The 19066-nt window shown below is 41.2% G+C and overlaps 1 protein-coding gene across 1 annotated transcript in view; it reads left to right on the forward strand.

Annotated features, from left to right (window-relative positions):
- Positions 1 to 19066, forward strand: part of SMYD3 (SET and MYND domain containing 3) — a 915592-nt gene that overhangs the window by 584153 nt on the left and 312373 nt on the right. The window contains exon 8 of the mRNA XM_082249576.1: positions 3393 to 3495. Within this exon, the coding sequence (XP_082105702.1) occupies positions 3393 to 3495 (103 nt within the window). The remainder of the gene's footprint in view (positions 1 to 3392; positions 3496 to 19066) is intronic.

Raw genomic sequence — 19066 nt, forward strand, 5'->3', positions numbered from 1 at the left:
CTTCTCTGTGGCTGGCTTTTTCTCTTGCAGGCATTTATCGGGCATTTTTTTAGGCAGGCATGTCATTTTTTGTATTTAGTGTCTGGGGGGTCTAAAAAGTGTACCTGTCAAGTTTCAGCTCTGTAGCATGTCCAGAACCCCTAAAAAACAGCATTTTTCTTATATTTTCAGGAATACGGCTTCTCTGCGGCTGGCTTTTTCTCTTGCAGGCATTTAGCGGGCATTTTTTTAGGCAGGCATGTAATTTTTTGTATTTAGTGTCTGGGGGGTCTAAAAAGTGTACCTGTCAAGTTTCAGCTCTGTAGCATGTCCAGAACCCCTAAAAAACAGCATTTGTCTTATATTTTCAGGAATATGGTTTCTCTGCGGCTGGCTTTTTCTCTTGCAGGCATTTATCGGGCATTTTTTTAGGCAGGCATGTCATTTTTTGTATTTAGTGTCTGGGGGGTCTAAAAAGTGTACCTGTCAAGTTTCAGCTCTGTAGCATGTCCAGAACCCCTAAAAAACAGCATTTTTCTTATATTTTCAGGAATACGGCTTCTCTGCGGCTGGCTTTTTCTCTTGCAGGCATTTAGCGGGCATTTTTTTAGGCAGGCATGTCATTTTTTGTATTTAGTGTCTGGGGGGTATAAAAAGTGTACCTGTGAAGTTTCAGCTCTGTAGCATGTCCAGAACCCCTAAAAAACAGCATTTGTCTTATATTTTCAGGAATATGGCTTCTCTGCGGCTGGCTTTTTCTCTTGCAGACATTTATCGGGCATTTTTTTAGGCAGGCATGTCATTTTTTGTATTTAGTGTCTGGGGGGTCTAAAAAGTGTACCTGTCAAGTTTCAGCTCTGTAGCATGTCCAGAACCCCTAAAAAACAGCATTTTTCTTATATTTTCAGGAATATGGCTTCTCTGCGGCTGGCTTTTTCTCTTGCAGGCATTTAGCGGGCATTTTTTTAGGCAGGCATGTAATTTTTTGTATTTAGTGTCTGGGGGGTCTAAAAAGTGTACCTGTCAAGTTTCAGCTCTGTAGCATGTCCAGAACCCCTAAAAAACAGCATTTTTCTTATATTTTCAGGAATACGGCTTCTCTGCGGCTGGCTTTTTCTCTTGCAGGCATTTATCGGGCATTTTTTTAGGCAGGCATGTCATTTTTTGTATTTAGTGTCTGGGGGGTCTAAAAAGTGTACCTGTCAAGTTTCAGCTCTGTAGCATGTCCAGAACCCCTAAAAAACAGCATTTTTCTTATATTTTCAGGAATACGGCTTCTCTGCGGCTGGCTTTTTCTCTTGCAGGCATTTATCGGGCATTTTTTTAGGCAGGCATGTAATTTTTTGTATTTAGTGTCTGGGGGGTCTAAAAAGTGTACCTGTCAAGTTTCAGCTCTGTAGCATGTCCAGAACCCCTAAAAAACAGCATTTTTCTTATATTTTCAGGAATACGGCTTCTCTGCGGCTGGCTTTTTCTCTTGCAGGCATTTATCGGGCATTTTTTTAGGCAGGCATGTAATTTTTTGTATTTAGTGTCTGGGGGGTTTAAAAAGTGTACCTGTCAAGTTTCAGCTCTGTAGCATGTCCAGAACCCCTAAAAAACAGCATTTTTCTTATATTTTCAGGAATACGGCTTCTCTGCGGCTGGCTTTTTTTCTTGCAGGCATTTAGCGGGCATTTTTTTAGGCAGGCATGTCATTTTTTGTATTCAGTGTCTGGGGGGGTCTAAAAAGTGTACCTGTCAAGTTTCAGCTCTGTAGCATGTCCAGAACCCCTAAAAAACAGCATTTTTCTTATATTTTCAGGAATACGGCTTCTCTGCGGCTGGCTTTTTCTCTTGCAGGCATATATATCAGTGGTGGGTGGGCAGTGGCACAGTACACTCTCTGTGGACCTGACAGCAGTCACTGGCACCCAGGCAACTGCAATTTAAAAAATATATATATATTTTTTTACTTTGCAAGCTGCTGTGCCACTTTATATATCAGTGGTGGGTGGGCAGTGGCACAGTACACTCTCTGTGGACCTGACAGCAGTCACTGGCACCCAGGCAACTGCAATTTAAAAAAATATATATTTTTTTTTACTTTGCAAGCTGCTGTGCCACCTTATATATCAGTGGTGGGTGGGCAGTGGCACAGTACACTCTCTGTGGACCTGACAGCAGTCACTGGCACCCAGGCAACTGCAATTAAAAAATATATATATATTTTTTACTTTGCAAGCTGCTGTGCCACCTTATATATCAGTGGTGGGTGGGCACACAGTGGCACTGCAGTGGGCACAGTACACTCTGTGGACCTGACAGTAACTGGCAGCCCAGGCAACTGCAATAATAAAAAATATTTTTTTTTTTCAATTTATTGCAACAAGATGCTGTGCCACCGTATATATATCAGTGGTGGGCAGTGCACTGCAGTGGGTACAGTGCACTCTGTGGACCTGACACAGCACTCACTGCAATTATGACAGAGGAAAAAAAAATATTTTTTAAAATGCAAGGTACTGTGCCTGTGCCACCCGAAATGAGTGTGGTGTGCACACAGTACAGTCTGTGGTGGGTCTGTGGCCTCTCACACACAGCGGGCAGGCAACTGCAGTGTACAATAGATATATATAGATATATATATAAGGAAAAAACTCTATTACCTTACCAGCCCTTAAAAGGGCTTTTGGGGACACTATATATATATATATATATATGTATATATATAAATAAAAAAAATCCTCAATTACCAGCCCTTAAAAGGGCTTTTGGGGACACTAGATAGATATAGATATAGATATAGATATATATATATATATATATATAAGAAGAAACAACTCAATTACCAGCCCTTAAAAGGGCTTTTGGGGATGCTAGGTATATATATATATATATATATAAAAAAAAAAAAAAACACAAATACCAGCCCTTAGAAGGGCTTTTTGGGGTGCTGATATTACAGCAGTAGTGGACCAAGAACACTGCAAGACCAGGAACACTGACTAACTGTCCCTAGCTTAACAGCAGCAGCAGCAGCAGCTCTCTCCCTACTCTCACTACACACACTGCTTCAGAATGATCTAAGATGGATGCTGCCCTTGCTTATTTATAGGAGGTGGGAGGGTGTGGGAGGGAGGTATGCTGATTGGCTGGAAATGTGTCTGCTGACTGTAAAGTTCAGGGTCAAAGTTTGCCTCAATGATGTCTTATGGGGGGCGGACCGAACATCGCATATGTTCGCCGGCAGCGGCGAACGCGAACATGCTAAGTTCGCCGGGAACTGTTCGCCGGCGAACAGTTCTATACATCTCTAATTACCATTTTCAGAAGGAGGTCAGCAATGGCAACCAATAAATACTATACATATCAAAACAAATTTATTTATTATTTTTTTAATACTAATTTTTCCTTTGTGTTTTCTATAACAGCATGTCCCTTTTAAACCACAGTTGTGATCCAAACTGTGTGATAGTGTTTGAAGAAACGTGCCTGCAACTCCATTCAGTAAAGAAAATACCAAAGGGTGAAGAGGTATGAAAACTAACTTATCCTCCCTCCTGTCATAGACACCTGGAACAGTAAACTTCCTTCCATTTACATTCCTGAGAGCTGCCTCATTTCTGAATGTTGGTTAAATTATCAGTCACCACATATCTTTCATATGAAGAAAAAACAATGCATTAAACTGTCTTTACATGCTGCTGGGCTATCCCTGTTTTTCCTAGTTCTAAATTACCCTTATTCATGATAAATGTCTTTGCATGTTTCATTCCCTGTATGAGGAATCCAGAAACTTTCACATTTCATTTTCTTTAAAACATAAGAAAAAGCACAACAGCAGCTTCGACTAATCATCCCGTATTTAATCTTTCTTGTATTGAAATTACTTTTTTTTGCAGTAAATCTGCCAGTCCCAGGGAGGTAAAAAAAGAAAACTTGTAAACCAATATCTTGGGAAGAGTTAATTTGGCTGAATTGCTAAGTATAATGTATTGCCTCAAGAGTTCATCTAATGACAGTAATAACCCTTACTTGTCCTGCTGTAGTGGAATTTTCTACAGTTCATATACTTGACTAACTTTGGCTAGAAAGGACGTTTTTTTTTTGCACAGACACATCATTCCACTTGTTAAGGGTTCCCGCTGGTAATCAACAATATTTTTATTGGGGTATTGGGCAACAATTAGGAATATATGCAGCCATAAAGAGGTCACATATGTAAAAACAACTATTGATGCATCATATGGATAATATTAGTGTTACCATAAACATGAAATTTGGCTTTAACCCCTTGGAGCTAGTGCCTCCTGGTCCTTTAGGGGTTAAGGATGCAGGGAGGCGGCGCTTAATATCATGCGACTGCTGTGATTGGCTGTCACGGTGGTCACATGATTGGAAAGCTCCCGATTGCAAGCAGGGATCAGGAGCTTTCCGTTAGCCACCGGTAACTGTGCCGGGAGTGTGCGCGCTCTTGGCAAAGCTGCATTTATGCAAATATGCGGCTGCTCAGCACCAAGGCCCACCCACTGAGAGGCCACATATTTGCATGCAGCCGGTGCCAAGAGGTTAAAGAATATCTAAAGCCAAACCTGTTATTTCGGTTTTAAATAGAGGCGTTGCATTGTTAAAACACGTCAAGATTTTTTTTTGGCTGTCAGTGTGCTACTGGGAACACAATAAGAAGTGAAAAGAGATCTCTCAAGGTAAGTAAAATTCTCTAAAAAAAAAAAGCAGTCATAAGATCTAGTGTCCCCATTGGAAGATTTTACCTCTAATCCTGTTCAGTAAGCCCTCATTCACAGGGGCATACTACAGCATACAGCTGTGCAAGGGCTGTATTTATCTTGACTGGGACATATAGGTGTTTTGTTCATCCCCTGCAGACAGTCCCATTCATGTCAATTTGGACACAGCAGCTACATGGACTAGGCTGCTGCTCCCAATTTGACACCCATGTGCAGACATGCACCTTCACCTACATGCATGTCAAATTGGGAGCAGCAACTGTGTCTATGCAGCCACTGTGTCCTAATTGGCATGAATAGGACTGACTCCACAAGATACATGGAACACCTATGCTACCCCATGAAGGTAAACACGGCCCTCGCACGGATATATGCTGTAGTACACCCAGGTGAATAAGGGCAAACTATTCAAAATTAGGGAATTTACTTCACTTTCTGGTTCAAGAGGTTATGGTTACCAAATACAGACTCTTAACAGTTGACACATAGCCAACACTAAAATCCTGTAGTTGAGGAAAGTGGAAAGATAGCGCTGGACCTGTAGGTTTGTTTTACTGTTATTGCTATCTTAATGTTGGTGGAAATGGTCTGGTTCCTGGCAGCGTCTACACCCCAGAGGATCTCCACAGTTTTCTTGGCTTGTAGTGTAATGTAAGAATCATTGACATTTAAGTGGCACACAACTGCTAAGAGGTCCAGAGACACCTTTATTCCATTAAAAGTCAGGAGTACAGATCAAGAAATTCTTTTAAGGAGAGGTTTGGCTGTACTTCTATGGATCACAGGAGTGCAGTTCGTTCTGCACTCCTGTGACCCAATTTCAGCAGACAGCGGGCTGAAGTCCATTGTCTGCTGACGTCACAGAGCCAGTTCAGACTCGGGCAAGATCACGACAATGGAATCGGGATCCGCCCACATGCCTGGAGTGGCACCCGGTTAAGCTTCTCAGTGGGCCGCTGAGAGTCTGAGCCAGCCGCTCCCACCCCCTCCACAGTGAGCGTGGGGGGGGCGGGGGGCAGAGCAGAGACCTGCTGACTGACAGTCATCGCCTCTCTGCTCAGGGAGCTCTGAGAACTGAGCGATCTGCGGTGTTAGATAGTTTGGTTCTCAGTGTTAGAGGCGGCAGGTGTATGATTCGTAACAAAAAAAAAAAAAACATACTTCTCTTTTAATGGAATAAAGGTGTATCTGGACCACCTAGTGGTGTGGCACCTAAATTTCAACCCCGGCAATAAAATCCTGACGGAGGTTTTAACGCATGTTAAAGTGCAAATGCAGCCAAAACTTTTTTTATTATTAGTTTGAGTGGAAAGAGATTAGAACATCTGTGATCTTTAACACTGAGAGTGAAAGAAAATCACATATTTTCAGTTGTCACCACAGCAGGACTAGAGTGCGAATCTTTAAATGGAGGTGCTAGTTCTGATGACAACTCAGAGAGGATTTTCCCTCAAGCCAATTCCTATTGTGCCTGTGGGACGGGGAAAGGAAGGGATATCTCTCAAATAGGACACAGATGGCAAAACACGCTGGCAGGTGTTACAACCTTCTCCTACACTATCCAAAATTAAAAAGGTTGTGACTTCAGTTCTATAGTATCAACACAGTGCCATCTTAAGAGCATTAAAGAGCCTCAGGCAATGCAGTGCATTGGGGCCCTGCCTACACAGTCACCCACGAGAATAAAAATGCAAATTATCGATAAGGTGATATTTATTGGTACAGCAGTGCCAGGCTAATGACAGCTTCCAAGTTTGGCGGCTGGGTCCGGTGAACAGACACACAGGCGGGAGTCAGACTCGACTGTCCTGTGTGTGCCTGTTCCCGTAGAGGCAGACAGGCATTCCTGCAGTTGTGGGCTTCCCCTCCATGGCCCAAGTGGTCTGCACACAGGAATTGGGACTACTGCTTGGCTGGGTCTATGGGCAGGTGGGGCCCCCTGGGCAAGTGGGGCCCCCGGGCAACTGCCCAGCATGCCCATTTGGTAAGATGGCCCTGTATCAACACATTGGCTAATTGTTATGAATTTATATATTGGTGTTATATAATAGCTTTATTTGTTCTTCCTAAGCTTTATGTCAGTATTAGGGACACATTATAACTGCTTACTTGTTGAATTATGAAAATGATTGAAAGAAGAGTATGCCGTTAGTAAACAGTGAAGGTCAATTGGGAACGGATAGGAAATCTTGGGGTCAAGTGTATGGAAAAAATAGAAGTATAATGAGATGTATTGTCTTTCACAGTTTTGTAAGGTATATAAAAAATACAGAACAATCTGTCTTGAAAACCTTGTTGTTTTCAGAATAAATTGCAGAACCATCAGATAACAGACAGAATATGTAGGAGTTGAGCTGGAAATTATTTTGCTTACAACATTTGAAAAAGTACCAATAGTGAAAGATGTAGGTTATGGGAGGTCAAATACATTTAGTGTGATATATTCCAGACACCTTATAGCAGTGATTTGTTGACACCATTAAAAGCACAGTTTTCTTAATAAGCAGTATAAACACATTAAAAAACAATTATACCTGGAGTTCTTAGGGCTCATTTGTGCCATATGCATATGGAAATGTGCATTTCATTATTTGGATGCTGTTTATGCATTAAGTGTTTGTATATTTCATACATAGATCTAGTCACATTGACCAGTGTTTCTCAACCCTTTTTTTTTTTCCGGTCAAGGCACCCTTTAAAAATAATGGGCAATCCCGAGTCACCCTTTACAAATCATGGACAGTCTCGAGGCACCCTTTAAAAATTATGGACAGTTAGAAGGTTGTAATGTTGCACAAGGAAATCTTTTGACTTAATGTAACTAAAAAGGCAGGCTTTATCCACTTGCCAGCTTGTATACAATTTTTGGGCATTTTTTTTTTTCATTTTGCCAAGGCACCCCTGAAGAATCCTCAAGGCACCCCGGTTAAAAAAGGTTGACATTGAGCCTTGCCCTGGTAAATACCACCGTCACACAAACGTCAGCAAAACACTGGGGCCAGACTGCTCATAAAGCAATTATCAGAATGTTCTTTTTAAATTTTGGTAGCAATCCATTGTAAGGAAACCCACACAACCATGAGCCTAATTTGCAAACTTTATCCAGATAGTGTCTTTGTCAGTCTACTGCTGCAATGCAGAACTGTGCCGTACAACAGTCTTGCTAAAGTTTTTGCCTCTTGATCGGTTCAATATGTGACTTTTTTCTATGCAGGTTAATTAGTTTTTGGCTTCTGCAGAGATCAGATGTGTTTCTTTCCAAAAGATGTTGAACTCTTTAGTGAATAGGTCTTGCAGTAATGAGATTTAAACGGAATTATGTCATGGCTTCCTTTGGCTAGTTAATACTGTACATACACAAACACTATTTATCTAATTAAATTCCTAGTTTATTCTAACAAATGTAATATCAGTTTTGTGTGTTCTGCATTAATCTCAGTTTATTTCAAGATTAAAAAACAGGCACAGCCAATATATATATATTTTAAATACAAGAAGGAAAAAAAATATTCTTCTGTCTTTAACATTAACTTGGAAGCATGTTAAAAGAGAGTTATTTAATACCTTGCAACCATTTCATAACCATCTTGTCAACTTGGTTTCCCAGAGAAGCAAGTGTGTACAAAAAAAAAAAAAGGACATATAATGCTGCATTTTTTTCACTGTGGCACAAGAAATGTAAAAACAATAATATGAAAAAATGATAAGAAATACAAGTACATTGAAAGGACTGACCAATAAATTTCCAGCATGGGATGCTTATTCTATAGATGTGTATAATTTTGGTACACATACAGTAATTAAACCCAGTATTACATAATTTTGTTGTTCCTTAAAAAAATGTGGCTTTCTTTCTGAATGTGTTACTAAGTTTCATAGATCTGCTTTGTAACTGAACTTAAACATTGGGCAAAGAAGACATGAAATATTACTTTCAATAGATTTTTATTGATCCGATTTTGACAAAGGAAATGTAATAACATACATGAAAACAATAACAATTGTGAACTGTATGTAGTTGTAGACAACAAACGATAAACAAAACAGACAATAATGGCATTTGTTTTGAAGCATAGACTTGGCCATCAGGCCATATATGGAGTGAATTTGTTGAATGAAATTGAGAACCAACTATCACCATCAGACGCCGCAAATGGGAACACAATGCGTCTAAATAGTGTAGACTGGTTATCCATTCACACTCCTGAATAGGTGAGAGCGAAAAAAAAAAAAAACTAGTAAACTAAGCTAAGTTCAAGAACGTTAAAACGAATAACATTGGTTACCAAAAATATTGTCATCCTCTTACAGTTATGTGTGAGAAAAGGTAAAAGAATCGGAAAAGGTGAAAGACCAATCCCGAATGACATTTTGGTATTATGCGTTGTTATGTCTAGTTTTCGGGAGAGGGCGAGAAGGGGGAGGTAGAGAGGAGATAGCAGAGAAAGACGAGAAAGAGGTAAGGGTGGAAAAGAAAAAGGGAATTACTTAGAGTGGAGATTAACGAATGAGACAAAAGATAGAATTATGGTAGAGACCAGGGTGGAATAAGTTTTGTTGGGGGAAAGGGAGCAAGTACTCAACCTGAGATTGGAATTTTCATAAAGATAGCCCAAGGTTCCCAGATCGCTTCAAATTTGTCTGAGGTATTGTCAAGCTTACTTACCATCATTTATTGTGCCATGATCCAATATATCTCTCTCTTAGCTCCAGTGAATGACACATATGTATTTTTTTCCATGAGCTGGCAATGGTTAATTTAACAACCGTTAACATAAAATGGATTAGCCTTTGGGTGTTTTTAGGAGCAGGGCCAACCGGAGCGTTAAGTAGAGCCGTTTGTGGAGACATAATGATTGGAATGCCTGTGACTTTACGGAGCATGTTAAAGGTTTTGTTCCAAAAGCTTAACTTGGGGCAACTCCACCATGTATGGAGCATGTCCCCCACAAGGTCGCAACTTCTGAAGCAGACTGGATTAGAAGGATACATTTTTGCTAGTCTGGATGGAACAAGGTACCAAGGCATCAGGACTTTTAGATTTGCCTCAGCTAATGTCACATTTAACATGCCCTTAGTAGCTCTGGCCACTGCTCTGTGCCATTCCTCAGGAGACCATTAGAAAGATAAATCTGTTTCCCATGCTAACATATATAGAGTTTTGGATTAGTCTGAGGAAAACGAGTTGTATATGACCGAGATTCCTCCCCTCCGCTCCCTGTCCCGGCCACACCAGCCTTCATATGGAGTGATACTTGGAGGTTGAGGTCGAGGGTTACAGAGTTTGTGTAGAAAATGAGAAATTTGTGTGAATCTGAAGTTATCTGTGTTAGGCATGTCAAGCTTCTTTATGCAGTAAGATTCAGATATTGGCCCGGCCGGAAAGAAAGAAGTGACCAATTCTATAAAGCCCTTTATCCAACCACCATTTAAAAGATTGGATATCAAGTCCAGGGGGGGTTTCAAAAGATATGGGCTAGTGATTTTAAGAGGGAAACCAGCCCGGTATGGTTCCTAAGAGAGTCCCATAAAGTGAAACAATGAGAAAGGGTAGGAGCCATAATTGGGGGTCTATCTTTGGGGGGCACCATAAAAGGTAGTCTAGTGTATTGCGAGGAACAGACTGTCTTTCCAAGTTTATCCAGTCCAGGATGCCCGATTTCCTATAGACCTCAGGAAGTTGAGCTAAATGGGCTTCCTGGTAGTACCAGACCAAATTAGGAAGTTCAAGGCCTCCCTGATTACGAGGCCGAAGGAGAATCTTTTTGGATAAATGATAGCCTTTCGCTCCCCAGATTAATTTGATCATTTTGGATTGGAGGCGATTCAGGAAGTCCCTGGGGACTGGGATTAAGAGGGATCTGAAGAAGTAAAGAATTTTGAGGAGCAAGGTCATTGAGTTAATACGTCCCAGCCAGGATAATTCTAGACAATCCCATTTGGCCATATCAGAATCCAATTTTTTCGCTAAAGGGGGGTAGTTGATCTTAAAGAGTTTGTCTATTTGGGATGCTAAATTTATTCCTAGATAAGGGATGGTGGAATCACTCCAAGAAAAGTCGAACTGATCCTAGATACATTATATTATATATATATATATATAATATATTACTATATATTACTATATATATATATATTATAGTTAACCTTTAGACCTGAGGCTTTGGAAAAGCTCGAAAGAGTCTGGCAAATCACCAGAAGAGAGATCAATGGGGAAGAGACAAAGAGGAGTAGATCATCTGCGAATAGGGCACATATATGAGTTTGAGGTCCGCCCCCTTTTCCTCTAATATCAGGATGCTTTCTAATGGCAATGGCAAGGGATTCAATTGCGATCGCAAAAATCAGCGGTGATAGTGGACAGCCCTATCTTGTGCCACATGAGATTCTAAAAGAGTTGGAGTAGAAGCCCTGAATTCTTATCTGAGCTTCTGGTAAGGAGTACAAAGCGGTGATGATATTCATAAAGGATTCGCCAAAGCCCTATCTTTTCAGTATAGAGAAGATATAGGACCATGAGACTGAGTCCCAGGCCTTCTGTAGGTCTAAGGACAGCAGGAATCCCTTCTGGGTCTCACCACCATCCCAACGGGAGTACTTCATGGATATGATATCAATTGCCCAGGGGATTTGGTCTGGGCCCTGTCTTCCGGGTATAAAGCCTACCTGGTCTTTGTGTATGTATACAGAAATAAAGGACGCTATGCGGTCAAAATTGGGCGATAGTTGTTAACTTAGCTGGGATCCTTCCCTGGCTTGGGCAGGATTGAAATATAAGCTGAGTTGAGGGTGCCATTTAAAGGCGTTCCTAGCCTTAAGTTGTTGAAGAAACGGGTCAGAAAGGGGATGAGAGTATTAGAGAAAGTCTTATAATATAAAATAGGGAAGCCGTCAGGGCCAGGGTCGAACGGCATTTCGAGTTCCTAATCACTTGGGAAATTTCCTCCTCTGAAATTGGTTGTTCCAGTTCCTTACTATGCCTGTTCTGTAATTTGGGTATTCAAATGGATTCTAGGAATCCCTCTAAGTCAGATTGGGAGGGAGTCGAGTTAGGATTATAAAGGTTATAATAGAAGTCTTGGAACGATTCCAAGATTCAACACGGGTTTTGCGACAAAGTCCCTCCTGCTATTTTGATCTTCGGTAAAGTATTCGGACGGGTTTTCGGATTGAGTTTGTTCGCTAAAGCAGTTCCTAAGTTGTCTCTCTGACAATAAAAGCTTTGTTCCAGCGCTAGAAGTGAGAGCTAGATTGAGTGCCAGTCTGGCCGTGTCATATTTCATAATCAAAGTCACTGTAGGGTTACGCCTATGCACTAAGATTGTGGAATTATTTTTCTAAGCGGTCAATCTCCAATTTATTGGGTCGTTTCAGTTGAGATGAAATTTGAATCAGTTTGCCCCTAATTGTGGCCTTATGGGCTGCCCACAGTGTCTCCAGAGAGATTCCAGGAGTATCAATAACGGAAAAGTATTCCTAAATAGCTATTTCAAGCTCTCTACAGGGATCACTGAGAATGGACTAATTTAGTCTCCATCTAAACTCTCCCTTCTGGCATCCTAGGTCTTTTAAGTCAGAAAAAGGGACAAGTGGTCCGACCAGACCGAGTCTCTTATATAAGATTTGTTAGCTAGATGAACATGTTTTGAGGAGACCAAAATATGATCAATCTGTGCAAAGGATTGATGAGGATTAGAGAAATGAGTATTGTCTCGCAAAGTGGGGTTGATCTCTCTCCAAATATCCACGAGTCCCTGGTGTGCCAGCAACCTAGCAATCTGCAGACTCTGTCTAGTTGGGCGAGTGTAGCGTTTGCCTAGAGGTCTTTTCTTGTCTAAACCTTGATCAAAGGCCACATTAGAGTCACCCCCTAGGATCACCACCCCCTCAAGAAGAGCGTTTAAAGTTCTGAACAATTCCTGAAAGAAGTGCTTTTGTTTGCAATTTCGGTGAATAGTACGATACGAAGGAGAAAAGGTTACCATTAATAGTCCCTTTAATGAGGAGAAATCTTCCCAAAGGGTCTTTGTGTTCTGCTAGGAGATAGAATTTGCACTTGCGGGAAAATAGAATGGCCACTCCTTTGGTTTGGTTTTTGGCATTAGCTAGATAAAATGATGGAAATTTGGCATGTATGAATGAAGGACAATAATGGCTAGGGAAGTGTGTTTCTTTTAGAAATACTACATCCACCCCCTGAGAATGGAAGTAATTCAGGACTTTTTTCTGCATAATCAGTGAGTTTAGCCCTTGTGTGTTCTGGAATGCTAGTTTTAGATGTTTTTTTTTTTGAAAATCAGTGTAAAACCATGGAGCAAGAGGTAGAGGAAGTTCAGTCAAAAAATTGCACTTACCCACCATCGGACCAACCGCTGACTCTAGTGGCGCGAAGATGTAAATACAGGTGAAGAAAGCATAATCTCTTAAAACTCGGACATCCACCCTGGTCTCTAGGGGAGAAAAAGAGCAGTTAGCACAAGAATAGAAAGAAAGAAGGAGAGGGAAGAAAGGAAAGGTAAGAGGGGTCACGCCATGACCCTGAAGGGACAGAGAAGACAAATCTCTATTACCTTCCATAGTAGATAAAAGGGCCTCCTCAAGGAGAGAGGAGGGTTTCCCATTCAGGAAAGTCTGTGACAACATATTTCCAGGACGGGAAGAGGGGCATGAGTACCGCCCCGGCTATAACGGACCCCTAAAAGTACCGATAAGGGGCATAAATAGTGATTCAACACAACGCATAATAACAGGCTAGGTAGGTAGCGAGACCTCAGTGAATCACATAAGAAGACCAGATGGTTCTGTACTGAGCAACTCCGGTGCATAAGGGGTAACAAAAATAAGGGGGGGCCAATGGGAAAGGATTGTAGAGGGAGAAAGGTAAGAAGGTAAAGATAAGGGGGAAATTAAGGATTGTAACAAAAGGGGAATATATGAATGACATTTGTGAGAGCATAAAGGCCTAAAAGCAAAAATGTAAGGATTTAAAGTATATATCTAACAATAATCTCAAAACTGTATGAGAAAGCACTCCGGCAAAAGGAAGACCAAAAAGTAGTGAGGTCAGTTCTGCCAGGTTGGGCACAAATAAATCAGGAGGATGGGGTACCAGCAAATCAGCAAGTACATTGAAAATAGTTCCTTGAAGAACAAATAGGCAGGTGTGAATTGAGCTTATGGAAGCTAATCAGGGGGGTCGACTGTCTTTGGATTTCCTGGATTTGGATTTGTGCCATAAGGGTGACAATGGGCTGGAAGGCTGTTGACGCTTGGAGGATCTTGATTCTGACTCTGGGGTTCCAGAGGATGGGTCTTGGGTAATCAAGTTTATACACAGTAGAAGCTGTTCCCCCTCTTGAAAAGATGGGAAGGAGTATGTTTTCTGTTTGATTTGAAATTTTAAGCTGAAAGGAAAGAGCCACCAATATTTGATTTTTTTGTGTGCTAGAACGTTCAGCAATGGTTTAATCAATCTTCTTTATTGAATCATGGCTGAGATAAATGCGTGAATATTTGAACAGGCTTGCTTTGGAAGCTTATTTGGTTAAGAGAGCGTGCTCTTCTCATTACCTCTTTCTTTAGACTGTAATAATGTAATAATGCGGTTTGACAATTCTGTCCCGAGGTAATCCATCCTTATGGGGAGGTTGGAGGGCCCTGTGTGCCCGGTCCAATTCCAGTTTGTGAGTCGGTATGTCTGGGATGATATCATTGATACGGGTTTGAACAGTGTCAGTGATATTAGATTCAGGAATACCCCTGATTCTGAAGTTGTATCTTCTGCTCCGGTTTTCTAATCATCAATCTTTAGTAAAGCGGCTACCAGCTGTATATGGAGATCTTGTAATCTGTCTGTATTTTGGTTGGTTCTTGACACAGTGTGGTCGAGTTTTTGTTTGATCGCCTCAATGCGAGATCCGTTAATTAAATCTGCTTTAATGTCTCCTGTGATCTTGGAGGCAGTGTGAGAAAGGCCCCTATCGAGCATATCAGCAAATTTAGTGAATATGTATTTCACCTGAGTATAGTTGCTAGGGGAGAGTTAAGTTATTTGAGCTGTGGTCTGAATTTGGCCAGCTCCGTTTTCCCTAGGAGTGCAAGGGGTTTGATCCATCATTAGGCCCAGAAGGGTTTCAGTTGATGCTGGGGATACTGGGTTAATGCAGGGTAATTGTGCAGGAGACTGTAGAATTATGCCCAGCAGGGAAGGATTGCCTGGATGTTGCAGTGATGCGGCCTGTGCAGGAGTCTGTGGGAGCCCCTTCATGCCATCCACCATCATGGCGGATCCCGACCTACCTGAGCCTGCAGAGAACGAGTCCGTGAGGTCCCATCGGACTGACCCAGGTGACATGGGGGTCTTCTCTATGCTGCAGCTGGGTTCACTGTGTGAGGGTTATAACGGTCGATGGGGCCCAATGTCTGCCAGAGTGGGACAGAGCTCCTGAGTCAGACGTCCATCTCAAGGGCTGCCGCGCATGTACCTCAAGACATGAAATAGTATAACACCTGGCAGACTGACCTTAACAATCAAAATTATCCTCACATCAATTGAAAACATTATAAATTTAGTCTGTTTTGTATAGATATGGACAGTGGGGGTATAAGTACACTATATTACCAAAAGTAGTGGGAAGCCTGCCTTTACACACACACGAACTTTAATGGTGTGCCTATTGGAATGTTTGACCATTCTTCCAGAAGCACATTTGTGAGGTCGGGCACTGATGTTGGAGAGAAGGCCTGGCTCGCAGTCTGCACTCTAATTCATGACAAAGGTGTTCTATCGGGTTGAGGTCAGGACTCAGTTGAGGTGCAAGCCAGTCAAGTTTCTTCACCCCAAACTTGCTCATTCATGTCTTTATGGACCTTGCTTTGTGCATTGGTGCACAGTCATGCTGGAACAGGAAGGGGCCATCCCAAAATGAATCCCACAAAGTTGGGAGCATGAAATCGCCCAAAATGTCTTAGTATTCTGATGCCTTAAGAGTTCCCTTCACTTGAACTGAGAGGCCAAGCCCAACACCTGAAAAACAACCCCACACCATAACCCCCCCCTTTACCACATGATTTGGACCAGTGCACAAAGCAAGGCCCATAAAGACATGGGTGAGGGAGCTTGGGTAGAGGAACTTGACTGTTAAGGCAGTGCTGGAAAATAATTGTGGCCACACAAAATATTAACACTTTGGGCCCAATTTGGACATTTTCACTTAGGGGTGTACTCACTTTTGTTGCCAGCGGTTTAGACATTAATGGCTGTGTGTTGAGTTATTTTGAGGCGACAGCACATTTACACTGTTATATAAGCTATACTCTCACTACTTTACATTGTAGCAAAGGGTCATTTCTTCAGTGTTGTCTCATGAAAAGATATAATAAAATATTTACAAAAATGTGAGATACTGTACCTCCTCCTCTGTGTTGCTTCACACACAGCCTCACATGTGCCCCAGCAGAATGCAGTCTGGATGCACCCCCTCTCGGAGTCCCAACCCAATCAAACTTCACACCATGCTGACCCCGCCCCTTGGGAATGTTCAGTCCGAGCGGAGCCACCTATGAGAGCACTCAGCTGCTGGGGGAGCAGATAGGGGGTGGGATCTCTGCCCCCGGGAAGCAATGACTGGGTTTTTTTCTGTCTCTCCCCATTGTCTGGCAGCACAGCTTATTTTCTCCCTGAGTGTCACCATGTGAGTGACACAGTCTGCACCGGGCACCCGCGGCACAGACTGGACTGTCTCTGATCTGCATCAATTTTCAGGACACAGTCCAGTATAAGGTCAGGCAGGGACGAGTGTCAAATTTCTGTGAATAGTGGTAACTATGCATCCATTATGACTCCAGTGACATCACAGACCTAATAGGGAAATAATGTAAACCCATGGTATTTAAGTTTAGAATGCTCTACAAATGATCACAATTTATGTAACGATTACACAAATGACGCAGCTCAATATGTGTTTTTAGAGTTTTGTAAATATTGTGTGCAATTTAGTCATGTTTTTAACCCTTTTACTGCCATTGCCATATGTCATTTGGCCCTCGTGCCTCATTAACCACTTGCTGACCGCCAGCAGTACATATACTGCGGCAGGTCGGCTCTGTTCCGTGAAACAACGTAACTGTATATCCCTTTGTGGGGGCGCGCGTGCCCATTCGTCACGGGGGAAGCTGATCCGTCGGGCACCTGCGATTGCTCCACGTGGAGACAGAACGGCGGTTTGCCGCTGTAAACATGGCAGACCACTGTTCTGTCAGCAATGAACACAGGGCTCCTGTGTTCCTCCTGTGTTGATTCCATAAGTCCATCCCCCACACAGTTAGAAAGCTCCCCCTAGAGACACATTTAACCCTTTGATCTCCCCGATGTTAACCCCTTCCCTGCCAGTGTCATTAGTACAGTAACAGTGCATATTTTTAGCACTGATTACTTTAGTAATGTCACTGGTACCCCCAAAAGTGTCAAAAATGTCAGTTAGTTGTTTGATCCGTCCACCGCAATTTTCGCAGTCCCACTAAAAATCGCTGATTACCGCCATTATATACCATTATATAGTAAAAAAATAAATAAAAATGACAAATCTTTCACCTACTTTATAGACGTGATAACTTTTGCACAAACCAATCAATATATATATATATATTGGGATTTTCCTTTACCAAAAATACAAAGCAGAATACAAATTGGCCTAAAATGATAAAAAAAAAAAAAAATGATTTTCAAATTTTTTTGGGAGGAATGTTGAATAGCAGAAAGTGAATTTTTTTTCAGAATTGTTGCTCTTTTTTTGTTTATAGCGCAAAAAATAAAAATCGCAGAGGTGATCAAATACCGCCAAAAGAAAGCTCTATTTGTGGGAAAAAAGGACATCAGTTTTATTAGGGTACAGCGTTGCAATTGTCAGTTAAAGTAACGCAGTGCCGAATCACAAAAAATGGCCTGATCATTAAGATGGAAAACCTTCCAGTCTTGAAGTGGTTAAAGAGAACCGGTCTTAAAAAACGATCCCATAGTGGACTTTATTTAAAGTTTAAGTGAAAGTAAAAAAAATGTTAAAAAATAAAGTTACAACCAAGCACCTAAAAACACTTCCCCCCCCTTCTCGGCCCTACAAACACACATACATGAATGTAAATGCATCCATCATATGAATCGTTGCTTGTGATAGATGTTACATATCGCCTTGCACGCTGGAGTGATGAGAGCAATACTTCTAGGGTCACTATTCACAGGTAACTCTAAACTAATGACCTGTAGGGGCTTTTAAAGTTTTACCAATGGAAAATATAGGGTACCAAAATGCATCATCATTTTGCAGAAATTTAAAGCTTAACATGTTGGGTATCTATTTATACTGCGCAACCTCTTTTTTTATATTTTACCAAAGAATGGGTAATGTTTGCCAAAAATATGTAGCAGAATACATATTGGCCTATATTAAAGAAGAAATTAGATTTTTTACATTTTTTTATTGGATGTTTTATAGCAGAAAGTAAAAAATATTTTTTTTTTCAAAATTTTCGTCCATTTTTTCGTTTATAGCGCAACAAATAAAAACTGCAGAGGGGATCAAATACCACCAAAAGAAAGCTCTATTTGTGGAAAAAAGACAAACATCAATTTTATTTGGGTGCAGCATCGCACGACCACGCAATTGTCAGCTAAAGTAACGCAGTGCCGTATCGCAAAAAATGGCCTGCTCATTAGGAGTAAAACCTTCCCGTCCTTAAGTGGTTAAAGGGTTTTTTAACTTCACATTTTTTTGCATTTTGTGTTTTTTTAATTCTTTTTTTGTAACATTTAAAAATCCTGGTGGTCAGCAGACTGATCCCCAGCTGCTGCCACCACCACAAAAACCTTTTTGTTCCGGGTCTGGTTTCAGATGGTGGGCCTCCACTGTCCCTAAAGAGAAGAAAAGAAAACAGATCAGCCTAAAATACATCAAACTTTCTTTACATTTTTTCGTTCTCATACTTTTGTAAAAAAAACATTTTAGATGTAAGTATATACCTATATACGTTTCTTAAAAAGATGCAGCATGATGCCCATCTGCTGACTGTCACCACTGTTCTAGGCCTGGGTCCAGATGTTTGGACTCCACTATCTCTAAATGGAAGAAAATTTAGGAAAACAGATAAGTAAATAATTCACCAAAGTTCATATACTTTTTGCTTTTTTTTTTCAAATAATTTTTTTCATTTTTAAATTTTTTTTTATTTTCTGCTTTTTTAAATATTTGTTTGAAATATTTATACGTTCTGGTGGTCAGCAGACTGATTCCCAGCTGCTAACCACTACCACAAAAAAGGTTTTATTCTGGGTCTGGTTTCAGATGTTAGGCCGCCACTGGAAG

The sequence above is a fragment of the Pelophylax lessonae genome (assembly GCF_965119305.1).
Source record: "Pelophylax lessonae genome assembly, chromosome: 3".
Classification (NCBI taxonomy): Eukaryota; Metazoa; Chordata; class Amphibia; order Anura; family Ranidae; genus Pelophylax; species Pelophylax lessonae.